We start from the raw sequence: 23,209 nt of genomic DNA, 5'->3' as shown, positions 1-23,209 counted from the left end.
CCTTAGTTCCTGGGGTTCCCTTGGTTCCCGGTGTTCCATTGGTTCCTGGAGTTCCTTTTGTTCCTGGTGTTGCTGGTGATCCCTTGGTTCCTGGTGTTCCCTTGGTTCCCGGTGTTCCCTTGGTTACTGGTGTCCCCTTGGTTCCTGGAGTTCCCTTGGTGCCTGGTGTTCCAGGTGTGGCTGGTGATCCCTTGGTTCCTGGGGTTTCTGGTGTTCCCTTGGTTCCTGGTGTTCCTTTTGTTCCTGGAGTTCCCGGTGTTCCTGGTGTTGCTGGTGATCCCTTGGTTCCTGGTGTTCCTTTAGTTCCCGGTGTTCCCTTGGTTCCCGGTGTTCCCTTGGTTCCTTTGGTTCCTGGAGTTCCAGGTGTTGCTGGTGATCCCTTTGTTCCTGGTGTTCCCTTGGTTCCGGGTGTACCCTTGGTTCCTGGAGTTCCCTTGGTTCCTGGAGTTCCTTTAGTTCCTGGGGTTCCCTTGGTTCCTGGTGTTGCTGGTGATCCCGGTGTTGCTGGAGAACCTGGTGTTCCTGGAGTTCCCGGTGTTGCTGGTGAACCCGGTGTTCCTGGAGTTCCCGGCGTTCCTTTGGTTCCTGGAGTTCCCTTGGTTCCTGGTGTTCCCTTGGTTCCTGGAGTTCCCTTGGTGCCTGGTGTTCCAGGTGTGGCTGGTGATCCCTTGTTTCCTGGTGTTCCTTTGGTTCCTGGAGTTCCCTTGGTGCCTGGTGTTCCTTTGGTGCTTGGTGTTCCAGGTGTGGCTGGTGAACCCGGAGTTCCCTTGGTTCCTGGTGTTGCTGGTGATCCCTTGTTTCCTGGTGTACCTTTAGTTCCCGGTGTTCCCTTGGTTCCTGGAGTGCCCGGTGTTGCGGGTGAACCTGGCGTTCCTGGAGTTCCCTTGGTTCCCGGTGTGGCTGGTGATCCCTTGTTTCCTGGGGTTCCTGGCGTTCCCTTGGTTCCCGGTGTTCCTTTAGTTCCTGGGGTTCCCTTGGTTCCTGGCGTTCCTTTCGTTCCTGGTGTTGCTGGAGTTCCCGGTGTTGCTGGTAAACCCGGTGTTGCTGGTGAACCCGGCGTTCCTGGAGTTCCCGGTGTTCCTGGAGTGCCCTTGGTTCCTGGTGATCCCGGTGTGACTGGTGATCCCTTAGTTCCTGGAATATAAGGTGTATATGTCGTCATAGTTCTATTTTTTCATGTTTCAATGTGTTTGTTGATATTTTACCTTTTGACACATGCTTCTCTAAACATCCGATGGCCTTCAATATATCTGCAAAAGAAAGGCAAATGAAAGAACTTCATTGTTTTAAACAATTTAGGTTGTGTTAGGGGTTGTTTATTATTTATATTTATTTTATTACAATTATTATCTGTAAACCCTTGAAACTTGAACAGCAACACCATCGACGCTTTGGTATCAAACATCGTCGATGACGCCGGCGCACCCTGCACCCTCCCCCTAACACCCCCACAAGACACGCGCTAAGAGCGCAGGCGCGCAGTGAACTGGGGTCCGCGAAATAATACCAGTACCACTCATCCTGATGAATGTCCCCCGATGAGTTTGAAACTAGTCGGTGGCCACCGGACGAATATACGTCAGTTTTTAGCCGTTTTTATATCAGATTAGCTATAAACCCATCTGTTAATCCCCGAAAAAAAAAATCGGAATACCAGGGTAGCACACGTAAATAAAAATACGGACGAATTTATAACCTTCCTATTGAAGTCGGCTAAAAATATAACATCGCCTGTTTACACCCATAGAGTTTAAAAAAATGTTAAAACGACAATAATAAGAAAAAAAATTCAGACATAAAAAAATAATAAAGTTTTCAAATATCTTGGCGGCTCTGACCAGCGCGAGTCGGAGCGCAGTACACAATTTTATGTATTTTGGGTGCACAGCGCATTACCTTGGACCACCAAGATATTTGAAATGAATTATATTTTAATTTACCTGTCTCTTTCGTCACGTTCCTTAATTTCTTAAGCGAATCTAAGAAACCTGAAAATAATATAAATTATTAAATAACAAATATTAATAATATTATGTTTAGTGTTAAAATACCTAGATTTGGCTCACGAGGTTACCGCCATGTGGCGTATGAAATCGACTACCATTATTCCGATAGTCGTATCGGTAAATGGACTGATAGCGAAGAACTTCGACCAACATCTCAAGAAGGTCTCGCTACACAGTTGGATTAAGGGCCCGATACAAAAGACAGTTATCCTAGAAACCGCACGCATCGTGAGAAGGTTCCTGTCTCTGCAGCCGCTGGTGTTCTCTTTTTAATATAATATGTTTTGTATATTTTTTTTTTTTTTTGGATATGAAATGTATTATATTAGAAATGTGATAAATAAATGTTTATGTTTAAAAATATCGTCTATAACAACGGTAAGACAATACGAAAATTCATATCGCAAAGATTGTCGAGTTTTTAGTCTAATGGAGTTTAATCTTCAAAAATTTATCCTGCAATTTCAGGCGAATAACATGGTTATACGAGTTTTTTTACTCACAAAAACGAACGCACAAGCACCAGGGAAGTACTAGGCCCTAATATGAAAATTTGTGAGAAATTGTTCATTTTTTTATCATAAAGTGGCAAACGAGCGAGCGGCCACATGAAATCGCTGAAATAGCGAAGTGACCGTTGCCCATAGACATACGCAATTGCATATGCGTTGCCTAACTTTAATCGTCGGAGGAGAGGATGCACAGAAAGATAATATCTTCCCTTTCCATGCATCCTCTCATCCGGAAAGTCCACTTTCACTTCCCATCCTTTCCTTATACGAAAAAGGGTAGAAAAGGAAAGAGGACTAAATTAGGTCTACGACACGCACACTCATCAGACTATAGTTGGTATTACTTCCACTTGAGGAGTGTCTTCTGTGTGCTCGTGGTATATCACTGAGTGAGGACAATTCGTGCAGATGTTACTCGCTCTACCACTGTTAAAATCATAGCACAAGGAAAAATCTTTTGGAAATGCCATATTTCTGTGATTCAGTTACTAATACTTTTTCTATAATATAATTTTCGTGCTAGTGTGGCCATAATTTATAAAAACTTACCTGCAGTTTTTGTGAATTTCTCCAAATGTAATATAACTTCATCTAATTCTGTAATGATATGAGAAAATTTAAATAACATTAATTGATAAAAAAAAAATCTTCAAACTTAATCATGAGTTCCCTGTCTACAAGAACACCATAAGCGAGTAACTCTTGTTAAAGAAACTAGCTTATCCAGTTTCAGTGGCTTAGGAGTCAAGTAATTGACTTGTCAGCAGGTCCTGAGTTCGAATCCTGACTTACCAATGTGTATTTACATATGTACATTTATCTTATGTTACGATAAAGGAAAACATCGTGATGCTGCACATATCTGAGAAAGTCAAATGTGTGAAGTGTTGCACTGGACCAGCATTCACTATCACATATCACTTAGGGTAGACTCTACCCTCAGTGGAGTATAGTGACCTGATGATGATGAAGTTAATTCGATATTTTATAGACATCACTTGTTTAATCTATTTTAAATGGACTATACTAAGTTTTTTTTTAAATCTAACAGATTTAGCAGATTTACTTACGGAATCGTTTGCTTATTGTTATCAGCACTTCAAAGAATTCAATTATATCTGAAAAAAAAAACACAATAATTCATAAATAACACATATTGTATTTGTATTTAAAAAAAAATTGCTTACCAAAAAAGAAACTTACCGATCTGTACTATAACGTAGATAACGCGAATGCATTCAAAAAGACCTAAAAGAAAAAAGAAATGTGTTCAAGACATTCATAAGATGACCTTCAAAGTGATATTAGAGCGAGACAGATGTGGTTTTTTATATAACAGAAGTAGGCAAACGAGCAGCAGGAACACCGAGGTGTTTAACGACACTCATGGACATTAATACCAGAGGAACCGTTACGTTGCCGGCCTTTGAGGTGGTGACCCTCGCTTCTTGAAGGACCCTAAGTCGTACCGGTTTGGAAATACTGCCGAGGACAGACCATTCCACAACGCTGCTGTACGAGGCAGGAAGCTAATACATTTATCTCGCTCTTACAGTATTATAGTTTTAGGGTTCCGTATCTCGAAAGGAAACGGAACCCTTATAGGATCACTGTTGTTTGTCTATTAAGACACTTTTTATAAAGAAATTATGTATTTTTCAGATTTAAACTTTGGCTGAATAATTTCTATTTTTAAATTGTGTTGTCTATTGTAAAACTTTTTTTTTTAATATAAATATTTCCAGATTTTTATGTAAATTTACTAATATTTCTTTTACCATTCCAACTAAGCTATATGCTTGTGCTAGGATATAGTTTACGACAGTCGAATGTCGGGATTCGAACCCCCGACCATGTGACCGGAAATCCGTACCCTTAACTATTAGGTTATTGACGCTTGAAAGTAATAAAAATCGGAGTTTCTACAATAATTTTTTTGTAAAAGTTTGAAGCAAAGTTATATCTTTAACAGAATTATTAATATAAAAAAGGGTCTTAACAGACAGACGTACGGACAACAAAGTGATAATATAAGGGTTCTGTTTTTGCCTATGAGGTACGGAACCCTAAAAATTGTATATTCCTAGTAACTTTAAAAGTAAAAATAACTGTGTTTTTCGTGCTTTTTATATATCACATGTGAAGGTCGAAAAAGGAACTTAATTTTTTGTAGGACCGTGTAATTTGTAATTTTTAAATTCTCTGCCCCACCCTCCATTCCAGGTGCGATGTGTGATTTTATTAAACCCCCATCCCTAAATCTCACATGAGATTTTTGAAAACATTTCTTACGTATAAAATGGACCAAAATAGTATAATTTTTTTTTAGTTTCCGAGACACCCCCCCCCTACCCCCTTAAACACCTCAAGTAATTTATGGACGCTCCCAAATCTGTGGATGTCAAGAAGTATTTTGTACTTACGTGTTTTAGTTGTTGTTTTGAAGAGAATGGTACACGCCGCTCTGATGTTCGTTGTGTTCGTGAATCTCATTATTGTCTCGATAAATATTATAAAATTAACTTTAGTATAAATTGACAACTGTTCGAATATTATGAAAATATCTGAAAAAGAAACATCTTGTATATAAAATTCCTCGTGTCACAATATTCGTTTCCATACTCCTCGGAAACGGCTTGACCGATTCTCATTAAATTTTGTGAGCATATTGACTAAGTCTGAGAATCGGACAACATCTATTTAATCCCGCGCGGACAGAGTCACGGGCGACAGCTAGTCTTATATAAAAGTGAATCAAAAACTTTGTATCCTGTTTAAGAGAAATAACATATATTTTTAAGGTATTTTACACTTTTAACATCATAAGAAAACATCGATGTAAAATTGGATAGTTTTTTTTAGATTGAATTCAATTAAAATGTAGATAGAAGCATCACTAGCGGATTGTACCTCTCACACTTGGCTCAGATATAACATTTTAAGTAAAAAAAAGACATGGAATGACATTATAGTTATAAATTTACTTACCCGTTTCTGATGTAAGTGATGTCAACATCTCCCATGCACTTTGGATCGCTGGAATTAATATAATAAGTTTAATAAATAAGCTAAAAAGTTTGCGTCAGTCAGGCGGCCGGACAGTAAAAACATTAAAAGCCAAAACATTTTACAGTATGTATGTACAGGGTTGAAAGAATTGCGCGTTTATTAGAGGAAGTTTGAAAGTAGCGCTAGTAGAGAAATTGAGGAGTAAAAGATTAGCGTAGTTTGGACATGTTATGCGGAGGGATGATGACTACAAGGGTAGAGGAAGACCAAAAAAAGGCATGGAATGAGTGTGTGAAAGAGGATATGCGTAAGAAGGGGGTAAACTCGGATATGACGGCTGATAGAGATGTATGGAGGAGTAGTACATGCTGTGCCGACCCTCGATAGGGATAAGGGCAGGTTGATGATGATATCTAAGCTAAAAACTACACGATTTAATCTTTTAAGTATGTAAATTAGTTCTAAATAATTAAGTACATAATTTAATACATAATATGTGAGAAGAATCCAATATTCGCGGGGGTTCAGTTCTGGAATGTCGCTAACATTTTGATCACACGTAGATTTCTTTATCCGAAAAAATTGAGCAACCGCGAATAAGGAGATTGAAATGTGTAATAATTAAAAATTAGATAGAAAAATGATAGATTAGATGTTCCATTTATATAAAGATTGTTGGATTATTAAAATTTTGATAGAAATGCTATAAATATAGAGAAATGCTCTTAAATATTTTTTTAAACGTAATCATAAAAAAAACTTACTCTCCGTTGCAGTATACGTGATGAGTTTTCTAAAGAATCCAAGAATATCGTTATATTTCGACTTAATTCTGATATCTCTCAGAATATCCAATACAGCCACTGGAAAAAAACATAATTAAATCTAATATCAAGAAATCAAAGAGATATATATTTTTTATTTTATATCATAAGATGGCAAACGAGCGAGCGGCCACCTGAAATCGCTGAAATAGCGAAGTGACCGTTGCCCATAGACATACGCAATTGCAAATGCGTTGCCTACCTTTAATCGACGGAGGAGAGGATGCACAGAAAGAAAATATTTTCCCTTTCCATGCATCCTCTCATCCGGAAAGTCCTCTTTCACTTCGCATCCTTTCCTTATAAGAAATATGACAGGAAGGGAAAGAGGACTAATTTTGGCCTCCGGAAAGAAGTCAAAGATATATGCAGAGATTTAGGATCATCATCTAAGGCGCTACAGCGTTTTGGACCTGGTCAAGTAAATTCCTCTACACCGGTCTTTGGCTTTTTGCACCCAACTATTAACTTTAAATCTTTACTATCAATAAATTTGAATTGTATTTTCCCAGTTAAAATTTACACAAGACACCTTTAATCCATAAACAGTTAAGTGGTTACATTTTCTTTAAACTTAATAAGTTAATTACTTACTCTTCTTGGTAGTAAACTTCTTAATAATCGTACAAACTTCACTAATATGCTTTGTCTTTGTTAATTCTATAAGAACCAAAAGGAATGTGATCGGATCTCTCTTTGGTGAGTTCACAACTTCGTTGACCTTACGTAGGAATGTTAACAGATCTGAAAACAACAAGAAAAAAAGTTAAAAATGTATAATTTAGGACCATAGAGGTCATTAATGGATAATCTTACTTATATTATAAAAGGGAATGTTTAGATGGATGAATGGATCTTGATGTAATTTGTCGTACATATAGAGCATAGTCTGGAAGAACACATAGGCTACTAATTATGTTTTTTTTTAATTCGCGGGCGACCGCCAATATATAACAAACTAGCCAAATTATAGAAAGCTGTTATTGCAAAATAACGTCTATCTATCTTATTAAAGGATCAAGTGCAGGCTATATTGGGACTTAATATCACGACTGCCCTGAGACAAGCCGAAGACAGGACGGCGTGGAGGCAGCTGGTCGACACGGCCGTTGAAGCGTACCAGGACAGGCACGACCTTCAGTAATGAAGAATACGAAGAAGAAGAGAAGATCTTATTAAATTGCTAACGTTTGATGCCTAATTCAAATTCTTCTAGCACTACAGCACTTTGTGGGCCTTGGCTTGGTCCAGCACCTTTTTCCACCTCGGTATATCTCTGACCACGGATTTCCAATTTGTTATGCTTAATTTTTTGCGTCTTTATTTACGTCGTCTATCCATCGAAGCTTTAGTGTCCCTCGACTTCAACGACCTTTGGGATTACTCGTCAAAACACTCTTAGGGACTCTAAGGTCTAATTCAAATATCAATGTCCAAATAAATGGTTTGTATATTTGGTTACTATTTCATGGCCTCCGCAGTGCCTTGAATTGAATACAATCTTGTATGGATTATACAATTTTAAGGGTAGTGCGCAAATTTTTATAAACTTAGCCAAAAAGTGTCTTCATGTGTAGTATTAGTTACCTACTTCATTAATAATGTTTTTTAAAAGCTATACTTACCATCGAAACCGAATTGTGTCTTTATAACAACAGCCACCTGGTCCAGATCATTTGATCCTGTTATCTTGTAGAAATTCTCAAATATAAATTCGAAATCTGAAAGTAATCAATCAAATTTAAATTCGCGTTCATTAAAAAGTTGATAGAATTTACAATCAAATCGATTATAATTTGGATAGAACTATATTTAATATATAGAAACATATTTAAAACACTACTGTCACTGTGTTTTCTAAAAATCTCAAATAATCTTTTTTTTTTTGTAGAAAAAAGCAGAAGGAACACCGAAGTGATCATCTCATGAACATCTTCAATACCAGTGGAACTGCAAATGCGTTATATTTTTAAAATAAGGTCAGTAATAAGATCGTTCTTAATAAAGCCTGTATATGGACAGGCTATGAACCGTGGTATTTTGTGCTTTTTTGATTATCGCCATTTTAGCATTTTACAGCAGTGGTGTGTCAAATATAGATAGAATTAAGTTTAAGGGACGAATCAAAAGCTGTTTTTTTCTAAACAGTGACCCATCTATATATAAGTTAAGTAAAAAATAACTAGTTTTTTATTTACTTACTGCTTGATCCGCTCTCTTCTATTAGTTCAATTAATGCGTATTTCAATTCTGTAAATATAACATTAAACTATTAATAATGAAACGGTTATCTTCTTTATATATATAATTCTTCTGTGCGTGTGTATATCACTGAACTTCTCTCAAACGACTGGAGCGATTTTGATGATATTTTTTGTGTATGTTCAAGGGGATCTGGGAATGGTTTAGATTCACAATTTTGTCCGCTGGACAATGTTTTTTTTAATTAATTTTTAATTTATTATTAGTTGTTGATTTTGGAATGTTTTACATTGGATCCGACAGACGGCGCTACCATCGCAGTGTCAAATTGTCAGACAGCGTCTGTCGGGTCCGCTAGTATATATATATATAAAAGAAAGTGGTGTTAGTTACACTATTTATAACTCAAGAACGACTTTACCGATATGGCTGAAAATTGTTGAAGAGGTAGCTTAGAGCATGGAGACGGACATAGGATACTATTTATTCATTTTTTTTACGAAAGTATACCTTGAAGAGTCGTTTTTTATTTAACTTACTAATATTATAAATGCGAATGTTTAGATGGATGTGATGAGGATGGATGGATGGGTTTTGAAATATATCTCTAGAACGGCTGAACGGATCTCGATTAAATTTGGCATACGTATAGAACATAGTCTGAAAGAACACATAGGATACACTAATTATGTTTTTTTTTATTTCCACGTGGACGGAGTTGCGGGCGACAGCTAGTTAGTCTACTAAAAAAATAAAAAATTCAAATTTTTGTATCAAAATGCGGCCAATAGATGGCGCTATCTTATTTTAAAGTTAGTTCGGTTTAATATTAAAATGATGACTCACGTTTTTTATTTGTGATTTTCTTAAATATTCTTATACTCGCTGAGAAAGAGTTCTGTTTGCAGATACGATTGAGTTTTCGGATCGCCTCACCAAGATCTGGAAGAAATATCATCATCAGCTTACTATAAATCCCCATTAAGGGTCTCAGAGTCAACCCTAATTGATATGTGATAGTGAATGCTGGTCCAGTGCAAGACTTCACACATTTGACTTTCTCAGATATGTGCAGCATCACGATGTTTTCCTTCACCGTAACATAAGATAAATGTACATATGTAAAAACATATTGGTATGTCGGGATTCGAACACAAGACCTGCAGATTGCAAGTCAAGTGCTTAACCCCTGAGCCATCGACGCTTATTACATTCATGTGAAAATTTTAACCGATAACTTTCTTACCGGTTATTTAACATCCCTAGTTAAGTTTCGTTGACAAATGTCAAAATATATTATAGCTTTAAAATTGATAAAAGACATAACTCTAATTGGTTTATAAATTATTATAAGTAAAAAAAAAAATTAATAAAAAATGTGTAAAATTCAAACGCACCTTGCGATCTTGTTCCTGTTAGAAGTAATTTGAAGCTTTCCTTGATATCTGAAAAGAAAAAATTTGATTTAATATGCTATTGCATACAACATAGAAAAACGTAGAAAATGATTTACTTAAGTAAAAAAAATGTACAGTCGCGGAAATCCGCGGTGTTACACTTACAGATATAATACCTTGTTTCTTGCAATGAGACAAACTTCGCCTCTTCTTACAAATAATCAATTAAATAGAAGTGAGTTACGCAAACGTTGGGATTTAAAAAATGTCTTGACAGACAGACCAACAAAGTGTTTCTATAAGGGTTTCGTTTTTTTCTTTCGAGTTACTGAACACTAAAAATTAGTAATTTACAATTGACCCACTATTTTTCGTATAAACATTTAAAAGCTGTATGTACCCAATTGTTTCATACGAAAGTTTGGTTTTTAAATCGAACACCGCAAAATTCCTCGACTGTACATTTATGTCATTAAGGACAAATAAAACTGTTATTTTTCTTTATGCAATACTATTTATAAAACTAACAACGGGAAATAGAGCAACCAAATCAGAAGCATACTAAAAAGGAAGCGACTCCTCCAAGGAGGAGTGGCCACTGGTCCTTGACCACAACCAATCTGAAAACTGCAAAGACGAAGAAAATAAAACTTACCAATTTCGTTTTTCAATTCCAAAAATACAAGCGGAAGCTCCGAAGGACCAACGCCTCCAGTTATCTTCAACACCTGGGCAATCACACCTTGCAGACCTGTAAGAAATTTAATATTTAAAACTCCTATAAGTCAGGACATCCTGTGAGGGTTTGAGCCGGCTCGCCCGGTGAAATACCACGACCACACAGAAGGCAGGCGTCAAGTGGAAGCTATTCCAACTTCAGTTTTTTATATCATAAGGTGGCAAACCTGCCACCTGTAATCACTGAAACAGCGAAGTGACCGTTGCCCATAGACATACGCAATTACATATGCGTTGCCTACCTTTAATCGACGGAGGAGTGGATGCACACAAAGAAAATATCTTCCCTTTCCATGCATCCTCTCACCCGGAAAGTACACTTCCCCAAGCACACTCATCAGACTGTAGTTGGAATTACTTCGCACTTGAGATGTGTCTTCTGTGTGCTCGTGATATTTCACTGAGCGAGGACAACTCCTGCAGATGTTAAAGCAAGCTCTACCACTGTTAAGTTTTACGAAGAGTCTAAGAATGTGGGATTTAAAAAAAAACTCAATGTCTTACCTGTAGAATGTTTCCCATTCACAGCATGTTTGAAGAAATCACATATTTCATGGAGATCTAGAAAGATTTAGCTTAACATTATGAAAAGAATAAACGAATCTAATTACATGAAGTGCAAACACTAAACATTTTTGTATGGAACCTTAACGTTTGTAACAAACCAATGAGGTTTATTTAGCGTTAAATACAGGGTGTCCCAAAATGTTACGTACATAGGAAGGGGGATGATAGGGGTGGTCACAAGGGTCACCAGAAAAATTAAATAAAAATTCCCCTCTGGGTATTAAAAAAAGGGCATTTTTAAAAAATTTTACACCTTCTGGGGCAATTTTGTAACCGATAACCTACAAATATTGCTACATTTAAAAAAAAGCTATTATGTTATCGTCAATAACCCTTTATCAATATGAAATAAAAAAAAAAACAATACAACTAACAAAGATTTTAAAGAAAATTAAAATTAATTAAAAATAACTAAAATTAATTTAAATTAAAAATAACACACACTTAAAACACATGTATGTTTAATTGTGTTGTTAAATAAAGAAAAAAACTGTTTTAAGTGTGTGTATTATTTAGTTCAATTTAAAGATAAAAAAAAGTAAATCTTGAATATATGTATGTTAGAAGATATGTCTAGAACAGCTGCTTGTATCTTGATTAAATTTGTCATACATATAGAACATAGTCTGGAAGAACACATAGGCTACTTATTAAGTTTTTAATTTCACACGGACGAAGTCTTGGGCGACAGCAAGTCTTGCCAATATAAATACGAATGTTATGATGGATGAATATTAGAAGGTATCTTCAGAACGGCTGTACAGATCTTGATGAAATTTGTCATACATATAGAACATAGTCTGGAAGAACAGATAGGCTATTTTTTATATACTTACTTCGTCCACCAGAAAGCCTCTGGAGGATTTCATATATCGCGTCTATGTTATGGTGTGCTGTCAATCTTTCCAACACGGCAAATGCTTTGAAGACATCTAGTGGATAAAAACATCAAATTTTAATATACGGAAGTCTTAAGAATAGTCTATATAACGTAATGTTTAGCAAATTTACCTTTTTCATTCGTTAATTGATATAATAAGTCCACGAATATTGTTATTTCTGAAAAGAAAAAAACATAATTTTTTAACTCTAGTTGCTTAAGTTGTATAGTTATATTCAAATTTTACAACGGTACGAGATTACAAGATATGGATATGGAGTAGACCAGTCTTTCCCAAAGTGTCTCCGTCCCCTTGTGGGCGCTGCAGGTCTCAAGTTGCGGGTTATAGTAAAAGTTTCGTTTAGAATTCTCCGTTAATATACATATATAGGTCACAATAATTAATTAATTTAATTTGAAGTTATAGTGGTTTTTAAACATGGGAAAATAAGGGGGGCGCTAAAAAATATTTATTCTCAAAGTGGGCAGTAGACAAAATAAGTTTGGGAACCACTGGAGTAGACAATCAATGCTCCCAGTATTAAGGCGATATTCTTTGACTTTTATATAATCTTATCTTTTATTAAACTCTAAAACCTAATATTACTAAGATCATATCCAAGCGAAATTATTCAATAAGAACCAATATGACTCATGCCCACAACCCAAAGGGGTAGGCAGAGATCACGGACCTCCATTTGGAGCAGTTCTGACACCTCTTCGTTCATACATCTTGATACATGCATCCGGTTTTGGATGCTCTTAATACCAGCCCTTCTTGAGTATTTTATTAAACTGGACGGTATAAGTCCGCCTAGGACGGCTTCAGCTGACTTTGTCACCAACTTTCTATTAAAATGTTCCATATCTTTCTTGCTTTAATTTTTTTTTAAATATTAGCAGATTTTTTTTTGTAAACTTACTAATATTTCTTTTACCATTCCAACTAAGCTCTATGCTTGTGCTAGGATATGGTTTACGACAGTCGAATGTCAGGATTCGAACCCACGACCTCGTGGTCGGAAATCCGTACCCTTAACCATTAGGCTATTGAGATTGTTAATTCACTCTACATGGGAGCGTATCATATTTTTATCCAGATCAATCTTAAAGTTGTTAACCCTTTTTCATGTCACCTTTTATACTATTCATGGCTATTATAATACACCTGTATATTATTATTTTCAAATAACTTGGATGCTCAAAGTCATCGGTGCGCAATGTACCTAAAAATGTGTTCTGCAGCGAGTCGCGCAAAGTTAAGAGCTGTGGAGATATTTGAAATGATTTATACTTACTTGTGTGTCCTTCTAGTGTTGTAAGGAAGTCATAAGTGAAGCTCCAATCTTGAACCGCGAAGAGATATAACAAATCTATACACTTCCTCATCGCCTGTGAAAATAGTGTATATTTACTATAAAAATACGAGTAAACTAATTATTTTAAATCATCATCATCAGCTCACTATACGTCTAAACCGAGGGGCTCGGAGCCTACCCTAAGTTAAGGGTGATTACGCCATAGTCAAATGCTGGCCAAGTGCTTGACTTCACACATATCTTTGACTTTCTCAGATATGTGCAGCATCACGATGTTTTCCATTACCGTAATATGGGATAAATGTACATATGTAAATCGGAAATGGAAAAACACATTGGTACATGGCGGGATTCGAACACAGGACCTGCAGATTGCAAGTCTAGTGCTTGACCCCTGAGCCACCGACGCTCTCAAATAAGTGAGTTGAAAACTCGAGAGATACTTTGATTTAAAACTCTTAAAGCAACAATGCAAAGCAGCAACAGTCTATGAAACAATTTCTTCTATGTTATAAGAACGTATAAGGAATTGTCACGAATCAACGATTCGACAAAACTCTAAGCTTTTGTTCAATACTTACTCTTAAGATTTGCTGTACTCTTGATGTAAGCGATGGCTTTATTTCTTTCTGTAAATTAAAAATATATAAATAATTAAAAAACCGGTAATATATTCTTAAAATTTACCGATTAAAGTCACATCACTAAAGTCTTTGCGATGTCTGCCAGTTATAACCTAAAAAATCTTACTAATATTATAAATGCGAATGTTTAAATGGATATTTGAAGGTATCTTCAGAATCGCTGAATGGATCTTGATGAAATTTGGCGTAAATATAGAAAATAGTCTTGAAGAACGCATAGACTACTAATTTTTCAGCTAATCTTTATATATATAATTCTTCTGTGAGTGTGTATGTCACTGAACTTCTCTCAAACGACTGGACCGATTTTGATGAAATTTTTTGTGTGTGTTCAAGGGGATCTGGGAATAGTTTAGATTCACAATTTTGTCCGCTGGACAATGTTTTTTTAATTTATTATTAGTTGTTAATTTTGGAATGTTTTACATTGGATCCGACAGACGGCGCTACCATCGCAGTGTCAAATTATAAATAATATTCGAATTAAAGACGTCTAGACAGGACAACGTCTGTCGGGTCCGCTAGTTCTCGTATAAAAACCTAGTCAAGTCGTAATACAAATAAATTTGTACATGTTTAATATAACTGGTAATGTTTTGGTAATTAAAAAAAAGTTTATTCAGATGATATTACCAAGGTTTAGAAATACTATAAACAATTGTTTAAATAATTACTTAATATTTGTGCTATATCCTCCTTAAGTCTAAATGTTGTGATTTTGTCTTAACGATATTCGAAATTTAAAAAAAAATATATAGATTTTTAATCTGTCACTTACCGCGTAAACCGGTCAGTTTGTAAAGTACGGTTTCCCATTTTTCTCCATCTGTAAAACGAAAATTATAATAACTATTGAAATACAGAAATAAGAAATGTTTTTGAAAAATCCTGATGAAGGGCCTCCGATGGGGTCGAAACTAGTCGGTGCCACCGGACGTATATACGTGAGTGTTTAGCCGTGTTTATATATCAGTTTAGTATAATGTCTCACGAAAGTTTGAATAATTTAATGTTTTTGATAGTAACGAATTTTAAGATAACCAAAATAATTATTTTCTATCTTACTAAAAATTATTGCGAATGTTTAGATGGATGTTTGTTTGAAGGTATCTCCAGAACTGCATAGATATCGCAGTAATTTGACATATAGAACATAGTCTGGAAGAACGCATCATCATCATCAACCTGCCCTTATCCCTATCGAGGGTCTGTACAGTATGTACTCCTCCATACATCTCTATCAGCCGTCATATCCGAGTCTACTCCCTTCTTACGCATATCCTCTTTCACACAGTCATTCCATGCTTTTTTTTGGTCTTCCTCTACCTTAGTAGTCATCATCCCTCCGCATAACATGTCCAAACTACGCTAATCTTTTACTCCTCAATTTCTCTACTGGCGCTACTTTCAAACTTCCTCTAATACACATTTTTAACTTTATCCTTTCTTGTTGCTACATGCAATCTTCTTTCATCCGAAACCTTGGTGGCCCAACATTCAGATCCGTACAATACGTCAGGTCTTACGATGGACTTGTAGATCTGTCCCTTAAGTATAGTCTGGAAGAACGCATAGACTAAATAAGTTTTTTTTTTTTTAATTCCGCGCAAACGGTATCGTCATTATAAATCCGAATGTCACTTACCTTCCCATAATTTTGGATGTTGTTTATTATTGTGAACTGAAACAAAGGTATAATAATAAAATTATTATAAATTAAACTGTATGTTGTCAAAAATATTTTTACTTATACTTGATCTTGCATCAAAGAACACTCTTTTTGTTTAAACCAGTCTTTCCCAAAGTGTGCGATAACGCCCCCTTGTGGGCGCTGCAGGTCTCAAGTTGCGGGTTATAGTAAAAGTTTCCTTTACAATTCTCCGTTAATATACATATATAGGTCACAATAATTAATTAATATAATTTGAAGTTATAGTGGTTTTTAAATATGTGAAAATATGGGGGCGTTAAAAATATTTATTCTCAAAGTGGGCAGTAGACAAAATAAGTTTGGGAACCACTGGTTTATAGTATAGTAAAGGTAAGGGAACAGAATATGAATCTTATGACACCTCACTTATCAAAATCGTTTCAGTGGCCACAACGGAATATTCTTTATCTCGTGTTTTCTCTCGTCTCGTTTTTTAAAGTAAACTCTTCCATCCATCTATCGGCCATTTTAAATTAAAAGGTGACAAACGCCTACGCTGCCATCTAAATTGGCCGTAATGCCAAAGTGATTGCCGTCCATAGACATTCGCAATTGCAAATGCGTACTAATCGACAGAGGAGACGCACACACAGACAACATTTACCCTTCTCATGCTCCGTCAAATCTCCATCTTTTCTCATAAGAAATGGGTGGGTAGGGAAAGAGGTGTAAAATTAGGCCTCCGGGATGCACATTCATCAGACTGTATTTGGAATTACTTCTACTTGAGGCGTGTCTTCTGTGTGATCGTGGTATTGTACCGGACGAGCCGGACAATTCCTGCGAAGATGTTGGCGTCTACGACTATTATTTCACTCTCTTCTTGCTCATATCTTCTTTCATACAATCCACACTTCTTCGGCGTTCTAACTTTTAAATAAAGTTTACCTTGTAAATGTTCTTCGTTCTCATGGTGGGTTTGTGTTTTTTCATGATGTTCCACTCTTTCGTGGTGTTGTTCTTTTCGTACTTGTTGAGTTTTGTGTTGTTCTGTTTGTACTTGTTGAGTTTTGTGTTGTTCTTTTCGTACTTGTTGAGTTTTGTGTTGTTCTGTTTGTACTTGTTGAGTTTTGTGTTGTTCTGTTTGTACTTGTTGGGTTTGTTGTTGTTCTGTGTGTACGTCTTGAGTTTGGTGTTGTTCTGTGTGTACGTCTTGAGTTTGGCGTTGTTCTGTATGGAATTCTTGGATTTCTTGTTGTTCTGTATGGAATTCTTGGATTTCTTGTTGTTCTGTATGGATTTCTTGAGTTTCCCGATATTCTTCTGTATGTTCTTCTCTTTGTTCCTGTCTTACCACTTTAACTTGTTGTTCTTGGTCTATAACAGAGATTAACGGCACATACAGACATAAAAGTCCCATTTTATTCTAGTTTTAGTACGACAGTACTAACGATGCGATAGTTCATTTTGGTTCGGTTGTCCTTGAATAGGTTTTTGTTTTTATATATTTAAATTAATAATATTTTATTTACGAACCTTCATCATTAACTGAATGTCTCACCACTTTTATATTATGGCCTAAAATATTAAAATAATACATTAATTTCTTTATTGAGGATATTATTTTGTCAGATATTCCATTGTGACCTTGACCGATGTTTACGTGCCATTTGATTCGAATTCCCCGCATTGTTATAGTGATATCATTCAGTTTGTTTTTATAAAAGGAGATAGAGATTTGATGAATAAAGTTTAACTTACCATGTGGATTAGCTGCTACCTTTGTTGCTAAGATCTGCAATTAAATAATAAGTATATATAAATGCGAATGTTTGGTTGAACGTTAGATATCTGCAGAACTGGGATGTCTCGCAATTTTTTTTTTTTTAATGATAGATTTAAAAATTTACGTTTTTCAATATTACTTCCTTTATCTGTGCTATACGATGTAGATTCGTGTTAAATTTCAAAATTCTAAGTTCACGGAAAGTACCATATAGGTTTTGATTCCCTTGGAAATGTCGAAAATTTGCGGAAAATCTTTTGATCACGTTGGCTTACAGCAGACTTGTTTAAATGATACAAATTCCAGCTTGAAACCATCACGCGTTCTTTTGAAAAAGGATCTTGTTAGATAGATAGAGGAACAAAGTGTTCCTATAAGGGTTTTTTCTTCCTTTACGGTACGTAACACTTAAAAACGACACTATTAGGCGTCCCGTCATTGATGTCAGGGACACCGAGACTAGACAACGTTAAGCATACTATAGAGATGTGATAAGTAAAATTGACTATACATAATAAAAAATAATTTAAATCTATAGATTGGTAATTAAAATTAACAGTATAATAATGAAATGATTACATTAAATAGCGCCAATAAAATGATGCCTCCGTAAAGAACCTTCATCTTGCTTTCAGTGGACAGGCGGACCTGACACCACTAACATTTTCTGGATGTACCGCATTTTATATGGAAATTAAACCAAATAATAACACTTGATCAAATTGTACTAACAGTTGCGGAACTAATCAAGATGTAATAAGATATTTTGAAATAATATTGACATTATATTTAAAAACTATGATTTACATCTGACTTTGTACGTTTTTGGCTTATATTTAGGTAGGTAATGTTTTTCGCTTGTATTTATTTAGAATTCATCATCATCAGCTCACTATACGTCCCCACTGAGGGGCTCGGATCCTACCCTAAGTTAATAGGTCATAGTCAACAACGCTGGTCAAGTGCGGGTTAACTTCACACATATCTTTGAATTTGCAGATATGTGCAGCATCATGATGTTTTCCTTCATCGTAAGAATTAAAAAAAAAGTAATTAGTTCTTCCAGACTATGTTCTATCTATCTATCCATTTATCCGTTTTGGCTGTGCGTTCATAGTTATGTCAAGTTTTACTTCTTTTCCCTCCCGAACCTTCTAGTCTTGAAGCTTGGCTGCTAACTTGAATAATTAATAAATATTTTGAAAGGTATTATGCAAGGCGAAATTCACTTTAAATGGGTTTAACTATAAACGTAAGTATACGAAACACGATTGTTTTATTTCTCAGGAATTGTCTACTTGACTGTGTGTTTCATTTTAATTGAGGTATATTTATCTATATATATAAAAGAAAGTGGTGTTAGTTACGCTATTTATAACTCAAGAACGACTTTACCGATATGCCTGAAAATTGGTGAGGAGGTAGCTTAGAGCCAATAGACGGACATAGGATACTATTTATTCATTTTTTCGAATTAATGCCCTGATGAGCTGCTTTTTAAATAACTTACTAATATCATAAATGTGAATGGATGTGATGTGGATGGATGGATGGGTGTTTGAAAATATCTCTAGAACGGCTGAACGGATCTCGATTAAATTTGGCATACGTATAGAACATAGTCTGAAAGAACACATAGGCTACACTAATTAAGTTCTTTTATATATCCACGCGGACGGAGTCCCGGACGACAGCTACTTTGATATAATTGTCCGTTATAAATAATGGTTAAATAAAAAATATTACAATGCCGCCATCTTGACACAATTATGGCGGGTATCTTGATTTCTAACTTCGTTCCGAACAAGGTACAATTATTTTAAAGCAAAGTACTAAATAGTACAATTTACGTACACTTTTGATACCAGATAAAATAATATTCGCTAGGGTACACCCGCCATCTTGACTGTCACATAGATTTAAAACATAGTCTGGAAGAACACATACGCTAGTTTCATTTAATATCGTGTGTACGGAGTCGCGGGCGACAACTAGTTGTATATAAGAAGTTGAATTAATACTTCCATATGTATTGTATTAAAAGATAGTCATATTTACATAGAAAAATATGGCTTATTGTTTATTAATTACGTCAACGCTAATATATTCATTGGATAAACAGACGGCAGATGTTTTACATTTTATTAAGAATAAATTAAGTTAATTTACGCAATTAATTTGCATATTTAAAATGTTCGTAAAGGTATTTTACTTCTTACTAATATTATAAATGCGAATGTTTATATGTTTGTTAAAAGAACGAACGACTGGAGGAATCTCATTGAAATTTGGCATAGATGTAGAACATAGTCTGGAAGAACACGTAGGCTAGTAATTTGTTCTTTTTTAAAGATATCTCCAGAACAGCTAGACGAATTTCGTTGAAATTTGGCATAGATGTAGAACATAGTCTGGAAGAACACGTAGGCTAGTAATTTGTTCGTTTTTAAATCCATCACGGACGGAGTCGTCGTCAACTAACCTCATCCTACTAATCTTACTCTTACTAATATTATAAAAACAAATGTATAGATGTATGTTAGAAGGTATCTCCAGAATGGATGCATGGATCTCATTGAAATTTGTTATAGTTGTAGAACATAGTCTGTAGGACATATAGACTACTTACTAAGTTTTTAATACATCGCGGATGGATTCGCTGGCAAATAGTAGTTTAATAAAACAACGTGACAAAGATTTTAAAATAGTTTAATGTTTTATATGCTTTGGTATATTGTCTAAAAATTAACTAAGACATCTATCTAGTACATAAATAGTTTTTACCTTAAATTATCAATTCACTAGATTCCAATTCTGTCTTCACAATTCCCATTCTCGAAACACTGGAGTAAAACATTTTTAATCATGAATTCCCCTTCCTTATAAGGATGGGAAGGGGACTTAGATTTAAAAAAGGTACACATAGTAAGGGAAAAATCTGCATCCCTACTGTTGATTAAACTTTGTCGCGAAATAACTACGTTTTATTAAACGTATTTCTGCCGTCAAGAATATTAACATTACTAAAAAAAAACTAGATTTATTAAATAATCTACCAACATTTATATTACGAAGAAATAATTTCATACAAAGATTAGGAAATATCAAAGAGCATAAAAGGTCATCTGTCAAAATTGGCGCCAACTGACATGTCACTTTAAACAGGCGTTCAAATACGACGTTGAGGCATAAATAATAAGGAATAAAAAAAAACAATAAAAAAGTTAACGGTAATTGGAAAACCCGCCTTTATTTTGACAAATGACATTTTAATTTGAATATTAAAGTAAACTTTGTGTATTTATTAATATGACAAAAAGAATTAAATGATAAATATCAGATTTATTAGTGAATTAAATATTTCTTTAATTATATATTCACTAAGTAGAAGAAGAAGTGAGATTTTTATATTCACGATCAGAATTTTCTTATCGAAAAAAATGTAAACGAAATTCTTTACGCAATTACCACGCAGATGTGCTAAAAGCAATTAAAACATAGATCAAGTATTTAATATTCTTGGTTGTTTAAAGTTAAAATTGTAACGAGAATGCGTTAACTACTTAATATAATCCGTACTAATATTATAAATGCGATATTAACTTTGTATGTCCTTCAATTGGATATAAAAAAAAAACAATTGTCCTGTAATTATTCGAAAAATCGTTATGTCAACGTCAGTTAACATTCAAAAATCATCGAAATTACGTTTTGCGGATTTCAAATCAAATTTAGTTCATATACGATGTTTTGTCAGAAATAATTATCATTTATAATTCAAAAAGATAGTAGAGTAAACAATTTTTCCGTGAAATCATAAACTAAACAATTCTATGTTTTAATTCAACGGATTATGAGTCAACGGTTTTATATAGAACAAAATATTTAAAAAAATCTTGCATATTTTTTTTAAAACTACAAACCTACTAATATTTACAATCAACAAAATGTTTTTTTTTTTGCTTATTTTAATAAATGCAACTTCACAAATTTACCTCTTAATTTATAGTCGTCTTAAATTGCCTTAATTTATGGAGATTACTCTCCTATTGCGATTTTGACACGTAATGAGACTTATCTAGGAAATAACACCTTAGTAATAAAAATATTTTTTTAATACTACAACAAATTTAAATGCCTTTTTGTGTTATTATAATAAAATAGAAATTAAATAAAAATACATACAAATATTAGAAATTATTGTTACTTTATATATGGACAGGTTACTTGGATTGACTTTATATGGACTGGGCTATAAGACGTATTATTTTGTTGCTATTTGATGTACGCCATTTTGTCGCTGACTGTATTAGTTTGTATGGTGGTTTGGATTCGAACTTATAATAATAATAGAATAGGAGGGTAACAAAGTGATACATCCCCACTTAGGTAAGAGTGTACCCTAAGTGATATGTGATAGTGAATGCTGGTCCAGCGTATGACTTCACACATTTGACTTTCTCAGATATGTGCAGCATCACGATGTTTTCCTTCATCGTAACATAAGATAAATGTACATATGTAAAAACACATTGGTATATTGGATTCGAACCCAGGAGCTGCAGACAAGTCACCCCTGAGCCAAGAATGCTCTGATTCCATAACAAAACTTCAACAATACATAGAATTGACAATAACTTTGGATAAGTCACGTGATTGTTGCAGTTCCATACATTTTTGAAGTTCGCTATATCATTTTGTCAAACGAACGAAAGAAACAAAAGTCATTTCCAAGCAATCGTCCACATTTAGAGATTAGTGAGTCAGTGAGTCATCTTACTAATATTATAAATTTACTAGTTGTCGCCCGCGACTCCGTCCGCGCGGGATTAAAAAATAGATGTCCGATTATCAGAGCTACTCAATATGCTCACAAAATTTCATGAGAATCTGTCAAGCCGATTCGGAGGAGTATGGGAACGAAAATTGTGACACGAGAATTTTATATATAAGATATATGATATTTTGTGCTCATCTCCACTATATCTACATAAACTAAATACTATTTACTTAACATGTAATAAAGTAAAAAACATCAAAACATTTATTTCTAATTATCGAAGAAGAAAAAACTGAAAAAAACACTACATTTTGACTAAATATACATTTGGAAGTGTCTACGAGGACTAGATTAAAAAAAACGTCTTAATATTAGAGTATTTTTTGTTTATACTTTGTGACAAATAAAGCTCTGAAATTTGTAAAAAAGAAAAATTAGAGAAACCTCTATAAGCGAGAAACTCGGGTTGTAGAAAAACCTCTACAAGCGAGAAACTCGGGTTGTAGAAAAACCTCTACAAGCGAGAAACTCGGGTTGTAGAAAAACCTCTACAAGCGAGAAACTCGGGTTGTAGAAAAACCTCTACAAGCGAGAAACTCGGGTTGTATAAAAACCTCTACAAGCGAGAAACTCGGGTTGTAGAGAAACCTCTATAAGCGAGAAACTCGAGTTAGAGAGAAACCTCTATAAGCGAGAAACTCGAGTTAGAGAGAAACCTCTATAAGCGAGAAACCCGAGTTAGAGAGAAAGCTCTATAAGCGAGAAACTCGAGTTAGAGAGAAACCTCTATAAGCGAGAAACTCGAGTTAGAGAGAAACCTCTATAAGCGAGAAACCCGAGTTAGAGAGAAACCTCTATAAGCGAGAAACTCGAGTTAGAGAGAAACCTCTATAA

The 23,209-nt window shown here is 34.9% G+C and overlaps 1 protein-coding gene across 1 annotated transcript in view; it reads right to left on the bottom strand.

The window, feature by feature from the left end:
* LOC106114562 (collagen alpha-5(IV) chain-like) overlaps positions 1 to 17,532 on the bottom strand; it is a 24,706-nt gene extending 7,174 nt beyond the window's left edge. The window contains exons 1-23 of the mRNA XM_013307824.1: positions 17,511 to 17,532; positions 15,744 to 15,779; positions 14,877 to 14,924; positions 14,036 to 14,083; positions 13,434 to 13,527; positions 12,267 to 12,314; positions 12,092 to 12,187; positions 11,193 to 11,249; positions 10,606 to 10,701; positions 9,951 to 9,998; positions 9,400 to 9,495; positions 8,554 to 8,601; positions 7,977 to 8,072; positions 6,946 to 7,095; positions 6,292 to 6,390; positions 5,507 to 5,554; positions 4,942 to 5,082; positions 3,722 to 3,766; positions 3,589 to 3,636; positions 3,068 to 3,115; positions 1,941 to 1,988; positions 1,206 to 1,250; positions 1,081 to 1,134 (exon numbers count right to left, since the gene is read on the bottom strand). Of these exons, the coding sequence (XP_013163278.1) occupies positions 1,081 to 1,134; positions 1,206 to 1,250; positions 1,941 to 1,988; positions 3,068 to 3,115; positions 3,589 to 3,636; positions 3,722 to 3,766; positions 4,942 to 5,082; positions 5,507 to 5,554; positions 6,292 to 6,390; positions 6,946 to 7,095; positions 7,977 to 8,072; positions 8,554 to 8,601; positions 9,400 to 9,495; positions 9,951 to 9,998; positions 10,606 to 10,701; positions 11,193 to 11,249; positions 12,092 to 12,187; positions 12,267 to 12,314; positions 13,434 to 13,524 (1,402 nt within the window). The 5' untranslated portion in view covers positions 13,525 to 13,527; positions 14,036 to 14,083; positions 14,877 to 14,924; positions 15,744 to 15,779; positions 17,511 to 17,532. The remainder of the gene's footprint in view (positions 1 to 1,080; positions 1,135 to 1,205; positions 1,251 to 1,940; positions 1,989 to 3,067; positions 3,116 to 3,588; positions 3,637 to 3,721; positions 3,767 to 4,941; positions 5,083 to 5,506; positions 5,555 to 6,291; positions 6,391 to 6,945; positions 7,096 to 7,976; positions 8,073 to 8,553; positions 8,602 to 9,399; positions 9,496 to 9,950; positions 9,999 to 10,605; positions 10,702 to 11,192; positions 11,250 to 12,091; positions 12,188 to 12,266; positions 12,315 to 13,433; positions 13,528 to 14,035; positions 14,084 to 14,876; positions 14,925 to 15,743; positions 15,780 to 17,510) is intronic.
* Positions 17,533 to 23,209: the final 5,677 nt, after the last annotated feature.

The sequence above is a fragment of the Papilio xuthus genome, unplaced genomic scaffold, assembly GCF_000836235.2.
Source record: "Papilio xuthus unplaced genomic scaffold, Pxut_1.1 DF828037.1, whole genome shotgun sequence".
NCBI classification, from domain to species: domain Eukaryota; kingdom Metazoa; phylum Arthropoda; class Insecta; order Lepidoptera; family Papilionidae; genus Papilio; species Papilio xuthus.
The sequence above is the reverse complement of the archived record's forward strand: the minus strand, read 5'-3'. Positions and strand labels throughout refer to the sequence as shown.